General features: G+C 39.7%; 1 protein-coding gene across 4 annotated transcripts in view; it reads left to right on the top strand.

The window, feature by feature from the left end:
• The window catches only part of MRPS27 (mitochondrial ribosomal protein S27), a 183,657-nt gene that overhangs the window by 64,823 nt on the left and 105,308 nt on the right, over positions 1-13,526 (top strand). For all 4 annotated transcript variants that reach the window (XR_009531449.1, XM_060093023.1, XM_060093022.1 and 1 more), the window contains exons 5-6: positions 6,815-6,929; positions 10,640-10,718. Coding sequence is in view for 3 of the 4 variants with exons in the window: in XM_060093023.1 (XP_059949006.1) it covers positions 6,815-6,929; positions 10,640-10,718 (194 nt within the window). In the remaining variant the exon portion in view is untranslated. The remainder of the gene's footprint in view (positions 1-6,814; positions 6,930-10,639; positions 10,719-13,526) is intronic.

Genomic DNA, 13,526 nt, shown 5'->3' with positions numbered 1-13,526 from the left:
ATGATTTTGCAGAAATTATGTCTGAAGTTCCTAGCCAAAACTTGAGAAGACATCAGGAAATGTTGGCATCTTTTTAAAACTGGCTCATTTATGGCTCATAGATTTCCTACTGAAAACCAAAAATACTTCCCTTATCTCTGCCCGACCCAAGCCAGTTCCCACAACTCTATGTGTTTTTATAAATAGGACTGGTTCCAAAATCCAGTTTTTCTCAGCTTCCTGCTGTCCTGAGCTGAAGGCCCTCTTCCTTTAGCCTCACCTTACACTCCACCATCTCTCAGGCATGAAGCTAACCTGTGTATCCACCTTGCAAGTGGCTGGAGAAGCCCCACCAGGCACTTCCGGGTGCAATTTCACTGACAGATCAGTTGTTGGCTACAAAGACAGACGTTTTATGCTTTTAGGACCATCGCCAGGAGGGCACCTCAGCAATCACTGTAAATACTTTTTTCTTCTCCAGTTCTCGCCACAAATAATCCTTCCCCGTTATCCACATGCATAACCTTTTGGAGGCTGACAAAAATAGTAGGCTTCAGACAAAGAACAGTTGGCTTCATCTGACTGGCTCCTGTGCTTTGTATATTTACCATGAGAGGAGGAGCAGCAGAGCATAGAGTCAGTCTATAGGTTTTTTTCTTTCTGTATCTGAAGGGAGAGATGTCATCTTTAAGATTGTTTGAAACTAGAGGAAACTGGGTAGACCAGCAGGGTTAGACTACAGACCATCTGGCACAGGGTAGCTACTTAGTAAATATTTTCTTAGTGAATGAAAAATTTGTCCCCTATATTGAGAGATGTTGATCTGGCTAAACAATAGCCAGATCAGAGAGAAGACAGAATAGTTTAGGGATATATGTTCTACTTGGCCTTGCTTGTTTTCTAGTCCACGAATGGATATGGAAAATAGAGTATTTCTCCTAGAGTAGTTTCTTGGATGTAAAATGTTATATTTCATTATACCAGGTGAAATGCTGGTGACCTCATTTTTAAGCCCAGGGTATGACAAATTTAGACTTTGACTTTGATATCTAGCAAGTCCCTCTGTTTTCCATCTTCACTTTAAAATGTGTTATTATGCTGCATTTATTTAGCACTTCACATTTGTAAAATTCTATGCCTGTGTTATTCTCTACCAAAAAATCCACTTACTTGTTACCCTTATTAGAATGGCAAACAGGGATACCAAATGTCTCGTGGCTGTGTATAGAACTCAGAGAAAACTACTTGTAAACTGGATTTTAATTTTTTCAAGTTCTATTTTGGAAATTGGCAGAATGTAAATTACAATTGAACTGAAATTATAGTTTTATTACCTTATTTGCTTTTCCTCTTATAAAATTAATAACTCTAGGGTTAGAAAGCATCTCGAGGAGGTTATCTGTATAAAATTTGCTCAAATTAAGCAGCAAACCTTGGAGAGGTTGATTCTAAAGGAGGCATTAGGAATTTTTAGGGTTGATAGAACTGTTCTTATAGCTTGACAGTGGTGGTGGTTACACAACTGGATGCATTTGTCAAAATTCACAGACAGATTCACTGAAAAGTGTGAATTTTACTGTTTGTATGTTATATCTTTATAAACCTGTTTTTTAAAAAGAAAAAAGCATTAGAACTTTTAAAAAAAAAAGACATTTTTATCTGCCTAAGAGGTAGATAATGAATTCATTATGTACAAGCCCAAACTTGGGCATTTGCAAGGGCAATGTTTTAAAAGGAGGGGATTCTTGCTCTTGGTGCATCACTTAGTGCATACGCAGGACATATTTGTTGAAAAGTTAAAATTACCTTGAGCTTCCCTGGTGGCGCAGTGGTTAAGAATCTGCCTGCCAATGCAGGGGACATGGGTTCAAGCCCTGGTCCAGGAAGATCCCACATGCCGCGGAGCAACTAAGCCCGTGTGCCGCAACTACTGAGCCTGCGCTCTAGAGCCTGTGCTCCAGCAACAAGAGAAGCCACCGCAATGAGAAGCCCACGCACCACAACGAGGAGTAGCCCCCGCTCACCACAACTAGAGAAAGCCCGTGCGCAGCAACGAAGACCCAACGCAGCCAATCAGTCAGTAAAATAAATAAAAATTTTTAAAAGGTTAAAATGACCTGAAGTTCCCCTATAAAAGTAAGAATCTGGAATCTCAAGCAAGGAAGTGTTTTTAATCTAGAATACTGATGTCTTTATTATCAGTTCCTATATTAGACTCCTATATTAGCCCCCTTTTTCAAACACTTGACAAAGATATAATAGTCATTAGAAAATTATTGCATCAGAACTTGGTTTTATTTGTGGTAGTTGGGGGCAGCTAATAATTGACAAAAGCAGAATTTCCAGCAGGATGCAAAAGAAAGTAATTATCCTTGTAGAATAAGAAAGTGCGCAGCCATGACTGAATCAGATTCTGGTTTGAATAATCACATGATACCCTCTTGCTCTTTGGTTCTAGTTCAGGGAAGCGCTCAAACCTTTCAATAAGTGCCCACTTTGCTTCATTGATAAGGCTCCCCGTCTGCACTAGACTCTGAAGCCAGCTGTGTTTTCTTCTTGGCACTCTTCCTGTCCTCCTTTTACCCCAGCCCCTCACCCATCTCCATGTCTACCCAGCTCAGGGGCTGAGGTTTCCATCTGTAAAGCCTGTTGCTACAGGATACAGAATTCACTCGGGAGGAGGGAAAGCTGCATGTGTGTGTTTAAGGATGGTGGCTCTCATAATCAGATAAATGTTGTGGAAAGCTTGCTCATTCACATGGAAGAGCCAGCGCTGCAGCTAAATGGTGGAGCCGCTGAGCTCCAGGCTCTGGCATCTGTGCATTAGCCCTGCTCAGTCAGGAGCGCTTTTATTTGTGATACTGAAGTAGTTGAGGAGCATCACCACTTTTGCCTTCAACAATAACCTTTGGTTGAACCCATGGAAAAAAGGCTGTATCGCTTTTTTTTTTTTTAATGCAGTGATGAAATTGGTCACAAATAGGAAATCCCATGTGACTTCTACACACAATGAGGTACCTCCTATGTAATCATAGTAAGTCTCTGGTGTTTTACTTTTCACTCTTGACTTCCTTTATATAACTGATCTTCCCTTCTAAGATATCTCAAAGGTATCAAAGACTTTTTCCCCATGTCATGCATCCTGTGATTCTGCTCTCCTTCCTTCCTGGTGACATCAGTCTTGAATGAACAGTAGTGCTGGTGAATGCCCTGAAAAGCCTGGAATGTTACCTGATTTTTGAGGAGAGGAAGCTTCTCAGTTCCCGCCGTTTGACTTGCCTGGGCAAGTTCTGTCTTGCACTGTGGACAGAGTTATCTTCAGCCGTAGGATACCAGCTTTGGGGACTAGTAAAGCCGGAGCTTAAGAGCACACTTCATTCTCTCCTTCTCCTTCTTGTGCCCCTCCTTCCTTCCAAGAAAACACTCATGTCCTTAGGATTGTTGTCAAGTTTGCTTCTGTTTTGTAAGCGGGAAGCTCAGAATGTCTCTTGCCTTCATGAGCACAAGCATTGTTGGGGTTATTTGGGTTGCATTTGTTTATCTTTTCCCCACTCACACGGTTTGCCTAGCTTGGCAGCCTGCTGGCCTGGACAATAATAAAGCTTCTGTCGAGGTGAGCAAACAGCTGATGGCATGGGGCACAGAGGGGACTCCTACAGTAGCTGCCTGTAATCTGCCGGGCTGGTGGTCAGAGTAGGCAAGAACAAAAGCCAGTCTGTTTGCAGGCAGTTTGGAAAATCAATGTGTTAGTTGTGTTCTTGTCTCTTTGCCTTTTGGCCAAAAGGGAGAATGCTGGTCCAGCAGTTTGCAGATTCGTTCCAGGCAAGTACCCATTCCAGAGACTTACCTGCCTGCCATATTTCCACTGGCTGTTCTGAAAAGGGCCCGAGTTTTTCTGTCTGAACTGCTTAAAAAGCCACTGACAGAGAATTCTTAAACTCAACATCCAAAGTTGGACCCTACTATTCCAATGTTTTGAGTGGTTTATATTCTAGATAGTTACTCACATAAGTTGTGTGCTAATTTTTTTTTTAATGCTGATGAGGGCTTAAAAAGGAGTTTATTTGTTGCCTGACTAGGAAATGCAAGAATTGCACTTTGAGCAACATATTTCATAATATATGTGTGTTTGCCTCTTATTCCTAAATTGATTTAATATTGTCACTTAGTTGAAAATGTCCTAGTCATGGTTGTGTATCTGGATTATTAGGTCTTACAGAGCAGAGATCACACCAAGTAGCCCTGTTCCAGGATGGGAGAGAGAGTGAACTTAGTAAAGACCCATGTGAGTCTGTTGACACATCTTTCAAAGGACAGCCGTGCAGATGATTATATTAGTTGTCTTGAGTTACTTTCCCTTTAGGCTTCTAAGAAATAAAAGGTGATAAGGAAAGATTTGAGAAGAAAAGACTTTTCTGTTCATCCGTGTGTTAAAATTAGCCTCAGAAGGTTAGCAAATGGCTTTAAACAAATTTTCATTTGTGCTTTGAAGGTCTATAACTAGATCCTATCAATCTTTGTTCCTCTTTTTCAAAGGCTAAAAATGGTCTGCTGATTGTGAATAAGAGAAAAGGGTGTTTGGTTGGATGTGATCTTGGTGCTCTTATTTTAAATTCCATCAAAAAGAAAAGTAATAACTTTAGTGGTCATTGGAGACATCCTAAAGCAGCAGATAAGATTTAAATAATCGTGGGTAAAGGAGATAATTGACATTTTTTGTTTTGTTTTGTTTGTTTGTTTTCAAAGGAAAAATAGACTAAACCTAACAGCCACTACTACCAAAAATACCTCTAGCATCTAGTAGTGCCCTTTGCATTTTTAGTGTTTATCTCGCCCCCCGCCCCCGTGTTATTGTTAAACTGGTTTATAGACCTTATTTTTGTAATGAGATTATAAATACCCCAAACAGGGAATTTACAATTCTACAATATACCATAGAAGTTAACATAATGATCAATACATTATTGCACTTAATACGTGCTGATTAAAGCTCTTTTTTTATTTGTCAAAAACCTATTGTGGGCCACAAATGGTGTCAGGCACTGAGGAACCAGTGTGGAGCAAGGCAGTCACTGCCCCTACTTACTGCCCAGGGAGCCTACAGGCCAGCGAGAAAGCATCATCATCTTTAGGCAGTACACCTGGTATTTCACTTGACTTTTCTTTTTTTTTTTAAATAAAATTAGCTGTTAATTGGCCATTACACTTTAAACCTCAGATTTTTCAGAGTAACAAGGAGTGACTCTCAGGTGGCTCAACTTTTGATTTTAAAATGTGAGGGAAAGCATGAAATACTAAAAGATATAGTTTGTTTCATTTCTATGCAGAGGATCTCATTAGACCTACTATCTAGGGCACTTATACAATGGCTTTCTCTGGCTAGGTCACTCTCATCTTAAACATAATTTGACATATTTCTATCCTTCTGCTTTTATCTAAAGGGGTTAATTCTGTAAAGAAAGAGTGAGAGAGACATTTTCCAGCCAAATCTAAGGCAGTCAAAAAACTCGACAGAGCTAGATGACTTTAAATCCATAAAACATCTTCAGATCTTATTTTTGTCAAATCTCTCACCAGATCACTAATAAATAGCCTAAATTAAATACTACTCACTTGCTCTCTTTTTCTCAGCTTTTACTTTGGCAGAGAACCTGTTCAGCAGGAAACTATCCCAGTGCCAGATGGCAGGAAATAGCAGGTGGCAGATTGAATAACCAGCCTTTGAAAAACACCAGTATTAGCCTCTAGCCCCAATTCTCAAATATGGCACAAAATTCTTTCACTTTAAGTTTTTGTCTTGCCTTTTGTTTTTAAGAAAACTGTTTGAATTTTGTGGGGTCCAGGGATTGACTTGCTTCCTGAATGGTCAAAGTGGGGACTTCAGCTGACACGAGATGATGTTTGAGGAACTGTCCCGATCAAAGCAGATAAACAGAGGCCTCCTCACACACTCACACCTCTCACCTGAGTGAGAGGTCTCCCCTCTCACTCAGCCTTGGGGCACAGACCCCCAAGGGCAAGGAGAAGCCGCTCCAACCAGTGTGTGCCAACTCAAGGCAAGAGCAGCCTTCGAATTCCTTTCCAAGTTCCGTTCTTTTGTGGGAATACTGGTACTGTTATACACCTCAGCTTGGGCTGCTTAGGCCTTTTAAAACCATGTGGGGAACAGTAGGAAGCAAGAGGAGATAGACTGAAATGCTGGAATAGGGCTGTGAGAAAGCGTGAGATAGACTGAAGCGCTGGAATAGGTCTGTGAGAAAGCATGATCGTGGACTCTGGAGGGCCTGAATGCTAAGTTTTGCTCAGGTTTTTTTTTTTTTGTTTTCTTTTTTGTTTTCTTTCAGTTCACTAAAGAGTGTCCTAATCTCTCCTAAGTGCCACAAGAAATAGCAATATAACTCAAAGCTGATTTTCCTCTAGAATTGTTATGCTATCCTAGTTTTCATTTTTGCTTCATCTGTTTTATTTTAAACTTCTAAAGTATAAGCTTCCACATGTCTTCTAATGAAATGTGTACTTATGTAATACCATGGTTGGTAGAGCATATTCCTGAGATCATTTGTGTAAATCTCATGTTAAAACAACGTATTGAATTGGGGGTATAAATAAGGAACAAAATTTTTATACTCTTTTTGTTTATTATTATTTGGCCTTCTTTTTCCCATTTCAGACTTTATAGTGAACGAGTTTTACCCTCAAGCTTTTATCAACTGTTGGTCTTTATGACTTTTATGATCACATTGACTGCACCTCAGGACCTGCTGATGGAAGAGGGATTTTGGCATTGACATTTAAGAGTTAACCCCAGTTTTCTCTCTTCTTATGCTTTATTTAGATTTCGACACAGCCCCAACTGCTGGTACTTGAGAGATTGGACTGTCCACACCTGGATTAGGCAGTGTCTAAAATATGGTGCACAAGACAAAGCCTTATATACCCTTGTAAATAAGGTGAGTGGTTTCCTGGCATTTGCAGCTTATTCTCCTGAGTTTAGGTGATTTGGTGTTTGTACCATTACAGAACAGCAGAGAATAGTACAAGAAGTAACTTTTAAATTTATTTGCCCTCAGAAAATCTTTTTAGAATGGAGCTGGTATAAATTAACCAACACATTAAAAGTAAACATTCCGGTAGCTGCGGCTTTTCCAAGCACAGTGACTTAAAAATGGAGTGGTAAGGGCTTCCCTGGTGGCGCAGTGGTTGAGAGTCCGCCTGCCAATGCAGGGGACACGGGTTCGTGCCCCGATCCCGGAAGATCCCACATGCCACGGAGCGGCTGGGCCCGCGAGCCATGGCCGCGGAGCCTGTGTGTCCGGAGCCTGTGCTCCGCAACGGGAGAGGCCACAGCAGTGAGAGGCCCGCGTACAGCAAAAAAAAAAAAAAAAAAAAAAACAACAACAAAAAAAAATGGAGTGGTAAAAGCAAAAGGTAATCTAATCGCAAGAACTTTGTTGGTGGTCATTTCATTCTTGATCCCTAAGTCTTGGATTTTTTGCCTAGTTCCCTTTGGTGAAGTTTAGAGAAAAAGACATGACCATTTTGCTGGAGTGTGATCTCCAGAGCATTCAGATCATCTTACACATTTTTAAGAAGACAGACTTCCTAGGTTATTCAAAACATGTCTTCCTAAGTCCCTGACTCCTCCCCTCAAGCCCCAGAGCCCCTGTGATCAGGGTCTTTCTGCATGTTATACTCTACCCAAGGGTTGAGTCTTCATTCCCTTCACAGTATGAAATAAATACAAAATAAGCAAAAGTTTAGGATGTTATTATTGTGAGCCTCAAGCTACAATCCTAGTTTGACCCTTAACAAGACTTTAACAATATTTCTGTGGAAATGTATTATTTCTATAGTGTCACTGGACCTTCTATGGCAGACCTCAAAAAGAAATACTAATTTTGGTTTTGGGAGTTCTTGTTCCCATGACTTGGGCCTAATTTAACTTAATATACATTTCAGATAGTTTGTATGTGAGATGTTGTATTGGGTATGGCATTGTCCCAAAAAAGGAGCAATGTCCTGTCCTTTCCCCTCAGAAAGCTTATAATTTAATAAAGTAGATAAGCAGGTTCACTGATAAATCTAATATTAGGCCGCAGGGGAAGAAATGGATTAAATCTTGCTCTTCAGTTCAGACTTTAATGACACAGATCATACTCAAAGTAGAAGATCCCTACGAAAACAAAACAAGAAGTTCTGGAAAGACAAAAAATGTCTATCTCATTTTCTACTCTTACTAGTCTTTTAGTGGAAAGAACACCAGACAAGGAGTCAGAAGACCCAAGCTATAACCTCATAAATTCTACCAATTGCTCATAACTTCAGGCAAATAGTTATTCTGTTCTTCTAGGTCTTAGTTTTTTCAACTCTTAAGTCAAGTGAGTTGTACCAAATCAGTGATTTCCAACCCTGGCTGCCCGTTAGAACCACACAAGAAGCTTTTAAAAATTATAGATGCTTTTCTCCACCCTCAAGATTCTAATTTAATTGATCTTTCTGGAGCCCAGGCATTGGTATTTTTTAATTGTTTTTTTAAAAAATAGATTTTATTTTTTTGGAGCAGTTTTGGGTTCACAATAAAATTGAGCAGAAGGTACAGAGATTTCCCACATGTTCCCTGTCCCCACGTGTGCACAGCCTCCCGAGTGAGCCATTTGTTACAACTGATGAACCTGCATTGACACATAATCACCCAAAGCCCGTAGTTTACATTAGGGTTCACTCTTGATGTTGTGCATTCTATGGGTTTAAACAATGTATACTGACAAGTATCTACCATTGTAGTATCATACAGACTAGTTTCACTGCCCTTAAAATCCTCTGTGCTCTGCCTTTTCATTGGTGTCTTTTTAAAGCTCCCAAGCTGATTCTCATTTGCAGTCAGTGTTGAGAATCACTGACCAGTTGATTTCTAAGGTTCCTTCTGGCTTTAATGATTTATCATTCTAAGATATTTTGTTTTTACCCTGCCTTAGGGATTAGTGCAGATTTGGTTGACTGCTTTGATGAATTTAAACACTGCCCATGAGCTACAACCTTTAAAGCAATGGATTCTCAACTTTTTTTCCATTTCGGCACATCTGAGGCATTCTGTACAGCCTGCTGGTAATAGTGACTCAGTTCAGCAGTGATTTGCACCTGGGGTTTAGGGTTATCAGAATTTCTAAGGGGATGGGTGTAACTGGAAAAAAAAGAATTCCTCAGGTGTTTCTGGTGGTTGATGGGAGGTGGGTGGTGGTGGTGGGGATGAGCCTACTGAAATAAGGATTTAAAACAGACACATGACCACAGCCTAGACCATTAGTAGTAAGACTTGATTTTGCGTGCAAGTCACATGGGAGCCATGGCAACTTCAGACTTCTTGGGTCTTTAAAAACTAGTCTAAGAGACAAGAGATAACAAATGCTGGCAAGAATGTGGCAAAAAGGGATCCCTTGTGCATTGTCGGCAGGAATGTAAATTGGTACAGCCAGTATGGGAAACAGTATGAAGGTCCCTCAAGAAATTAAAAATAGAACTACAGTTTGATCCAGCAATCCCACTTCTGGGTATAAATCCAAAGGAGGTGAAAGGACTATCTCAAAGAGATACCTGCACCCCCATGTTCATTGCAGCACTATTCACAATAGCCAAGCCATGGAAACAACCTAAATGTCCATTTACAGATGAATGGATAAAGAAGATGTGGGGTGTGTGTATATGAACATATACATACAATGGAATAGTTAGCCATAAAAAAGGAGATCCTGCCATTTGAGACTACATGCACAAACCTTAAGGGCATTATGCTAAGTAAAATAAGTCACTCAAAGAAAGACAAATACGTCATGATCTCACTTATATGTGAAATCTAAAAAAGCGGAACTCATAGAAACTGTAGAATAATCGATGCCAGGGACTGGGAGGATGGGAGAAATGGGGAGATGTTGGTCAAAGGATACCAGTTGTAAGATGAGTAAGTTCTGAGGATCTAATGTACAGCACGGTGACTGTAGTTAACAGTACTGTATTGTATACTTGAAAGTTGCCAAGAAAGTAGATCTTAAATGTTCTCACCACTACCACCACCAAAAAAATGGTAATTATGTGAGGCAATGAATTTGTTAACTAGCCTTATAGTAGTAATCATTTTGCAATATATATGTATGTTAAATTATCATGTTGTACACCTTAAAATTACACAATGTTATATGACAATTCTATCTTAATAAAGTTGGAGAAAAAGCATTCTAAGGACCAGAAAATGCTGCATAATGTGATAATGTGTGTTTTCTCATGGGAGTCCATTTTTGCATTGATATTCATACCTTCTGAAAAGAATCACTGAACCAGTGGAGTATGGTGGTTTTTTATTGTCTTGGTTTGGTTTGGGTTTTTTTTTTTAGTTATGATGAATTGTTAGAATTGAGCTTTATTTTTCAGACGTCAGTTGTCTTATATCAGACACCCACTCACAACTTTCTCACCCTGACCAACAGTTCCAGTTACCAAACTGCATGAGTCACAGCTTCTATTTCACCGTCACAGATGCTGTAAAATGATAGTCAGATATTTTAAAGCTAACGGTGCCAAGCTTTTTCCTGAATAATACATAGGCATAAATTATAAACTGAATTAAATGAATATTTTTTCCCTTATCTTACTTTTATTTTCATTACAGGTCCAATATGGTATTTTTCCAGATAACTATACATTTAATTTACTGATGGATCATTTCATAAAGGAAGAAAATTACAAAGGTAAGATACCAAACCCAGTTCCATTTATAATGGATCTTCAGCTCCCAAAGGGAAGTAAATATAGGCACTTTTACTGTTTTTATTTCTTAATGACTCTCTACATCACTCTTTCAGTCAGAAATAGGTGCGTAGTTGATTTACCAGTTGGCCAGATAGGAGAATCATATTCAGGTCTTTTTCCTCTGAGTTTCTGAAGTTTATTTGTTCATGTCTCTTTGGGCAAAGGGCAATGAATTTAGTTAAGCAATAAACCTTGCCTGAGCTTCCATGGCTAGTTAAGATTATATTAATTCAGCTATTAGCTTGACTTTTTTTAGCACCATTTGCTAACTTTCTTTTATTTAAATCACAGTTGTTATAGCATGTGAAGTGTGTAAGTATAAAATCATATACTGGAGAGAGTAGTACACTCACTATGAAGGAAAGTCATTTCACCTCCCTAGGCTTTTGTTTCCCCATCTCTAAAGTAAGTGCATTGGTGAACTCTGAGATCTCTTTACCCCCAAAATCCTCTGACCCCATGGAATTAATTTAAAGTGGCTCTTACCTTCAGCTACAATAAGGGAGGCCAAGGGAAGATGGGGATGTGGCAGGCCCTACAGAGCAGTCAGGTGGAGCCCTGCCAGTCTCCAGTGGACAGGGAAGGGTAGTACAGCACGCTTGTGCTTGCAGCTACGCAGACAGTGAAGAAGGAAAGAGGAGGCCATGCCGTTGTGTAAAGATACACACTGGCTTCCCCTTCCACCATTTCATCCTCAGGCTTGGTTCTGAGGACCCATGCCCGTGTTAGGGTAGTCACTACCTCAGGAATGTGGATGTGGACTGGTGGTCACTTATGCTTTTATGACACCTGTGATTCCTGTCATTGGCTTACATCCTCTTGTTCTTGCACACCAGCACCCTCAGCCTTTTCCACTGCGTCACTGCCTGGACTCAGTGATTAGGCTGGGGACCTGGGGACCGGTGACCTCTCTCCTTTCTCTTCTCCGGGTCTCTGCTTTATCTTCTCTCTCATAAGGCTTGCAGTTGTTGACTGCCTAAAAACATTTGCTGTGCATTATTATTATTATTATTATTATTATTTTTGCGGTACGCGGGCCTCTCACTGCCGTGGCCTCTCCCGTTGCAGAGCACAGGCTCCGGACGCGCAGGCTCAGCGGCCATGGCTCACGGGCCCAGCTGCTCCACGGCATGTGGGATCTTCCCGGACCGGGGCACGAACCCGTGTCCCCTGCATCGGCAGGCAGACTCTCAACCACTGCGCCACCAGGGAAGCCCTGTGCATTATTTTTTGAAATGCTCATTATCCCTTGTCCATTTTAAACATGGACTTCCTGAATTCAACTAAAAGATAATTAGCTTTTGCATGTTTCATCGTCTGTTCTCTGTGAACATCAGATTTAAGAATCCTTATTACTCTATTACTCTATCATTGGAAAATTATGTAGTAGCAGTTTTCTCCCCTCTCTCTTTAAATGTAATGTTGGAAGGGTAAAAGGAGTTTTGGGTTTGGTTTTTTTCTTTTTTTTTCCTTCTAAATTCAGAGTAAATAATATTGAGGATTTTTAAAAATCAAGTTTTGACGAAGATTATTATTGTTTATGGCAAAAATTTAGAAAATGTTATACTTTTTATTGCTAAAATAGGAAATATCAAAGTATATAAATAATTATGGAGGAAAAGGAAATTACTTATACAGATCAACCTAATTTCACTTCCCGAGCTGACTGAAATGAATATAAATTAGAGATAAAATAAATTTGATTTATTTTTCATGTGTAATTTTGGATTCAGTATTGGAACAGTTGGCAAAACGTTTTTTTAAAACTGATTTGTAACTTTAACTGTGTTCTTTTAAAATATTGGTTTGTTGGTGAGATGGGAGTGTTTGTTTAATCTCTTCCAGGTTCTTATTTTGCTACTGACTTACTGGATGACTCCTCCCTGGTCTGCCTGTCTATCTCAGTTTCCCTGTTTGCGAAAAATATGTAGAAATTCTTGCCTGTGGCCTCATGTAGAACCATGACAGCACACACAAAACCAGCTGGCTAGCAACAGCTGCAAATCAGTGCTAACTCTTATGCAACCCTATATGCAAAAATCGGTTAACAGAGCAGCTCAGTCAGTTATTCAAAAACATTTGTTGTGCCTGTGTTATGTGCAGGCACCGTATTTTAACCAATATTAACATTCTCTGATTTAACAACAAATACTAAGGGAAAGAAATTGTTTGAATTTGATTTTCTTGCCTTCTGCCTATGTTGTGAAATATTGAGGGAAAATAAATTAGACCTTGCTCAAGGTCTGGTCTCCTATGATAAGCATTCATGTGAAAACAAATATCTTCTATGTTAAACTCACGGAATTATAACTTATGAATAAGCATTTCCTTTCCATTCTTTGAGTTCTTTTAAATTGAGCCTGATTGTCCTTTTTGTAGTCATCAGTTTTCTGTCTTTGGAATAATACCTGAGCTTTAGAATTGTCTCTAGCACTTGTTCTCTTTTGCCCAAACAGGGAGAAAATTCCAGAACATACAGTGGGGCAGTCAGCCGAGCCCCCTCTCTACTTGTCAGGGTGACCTGGAAAATATATTTGCCTCCTTTCTGAATGCCTTAGCTCTTCCAGCTGATGGACATGATACCTTAAATTTGCTTCACAGTTTATGAGGCATTTTCACATGTATTATTTTGTTGGACTGTCAACAGTCTTGTGATGTATGTGGGACAAATGGTATTTTAACATCATGAAGATGATACTGAGAAATTGAGTGGTTTATTTGACATCCTGAGGACAGTGATACAATAG

This window comes from Mesoplodon densirostris, chromosome 3, assembly GCF_025265405.1.
Source record: "Mesoplodon densirostris isolate mMesDen1 chromosome 3, mMesDen1 primary haplotype, whole genome shotgun sequence".
Classification (NCBI taxonomy): Eukaryota; Metazoa; Chordata; class Mammalia; order Artiodactyla; family Ziphiidae; genus Mesoplodon; species Mesoplodon densirostris.
The sequence above is the reverse complement of the archived record's forward strand: the minus strand, read 5'-3'. Positions and strand labels throughout refer to the sequence as shown.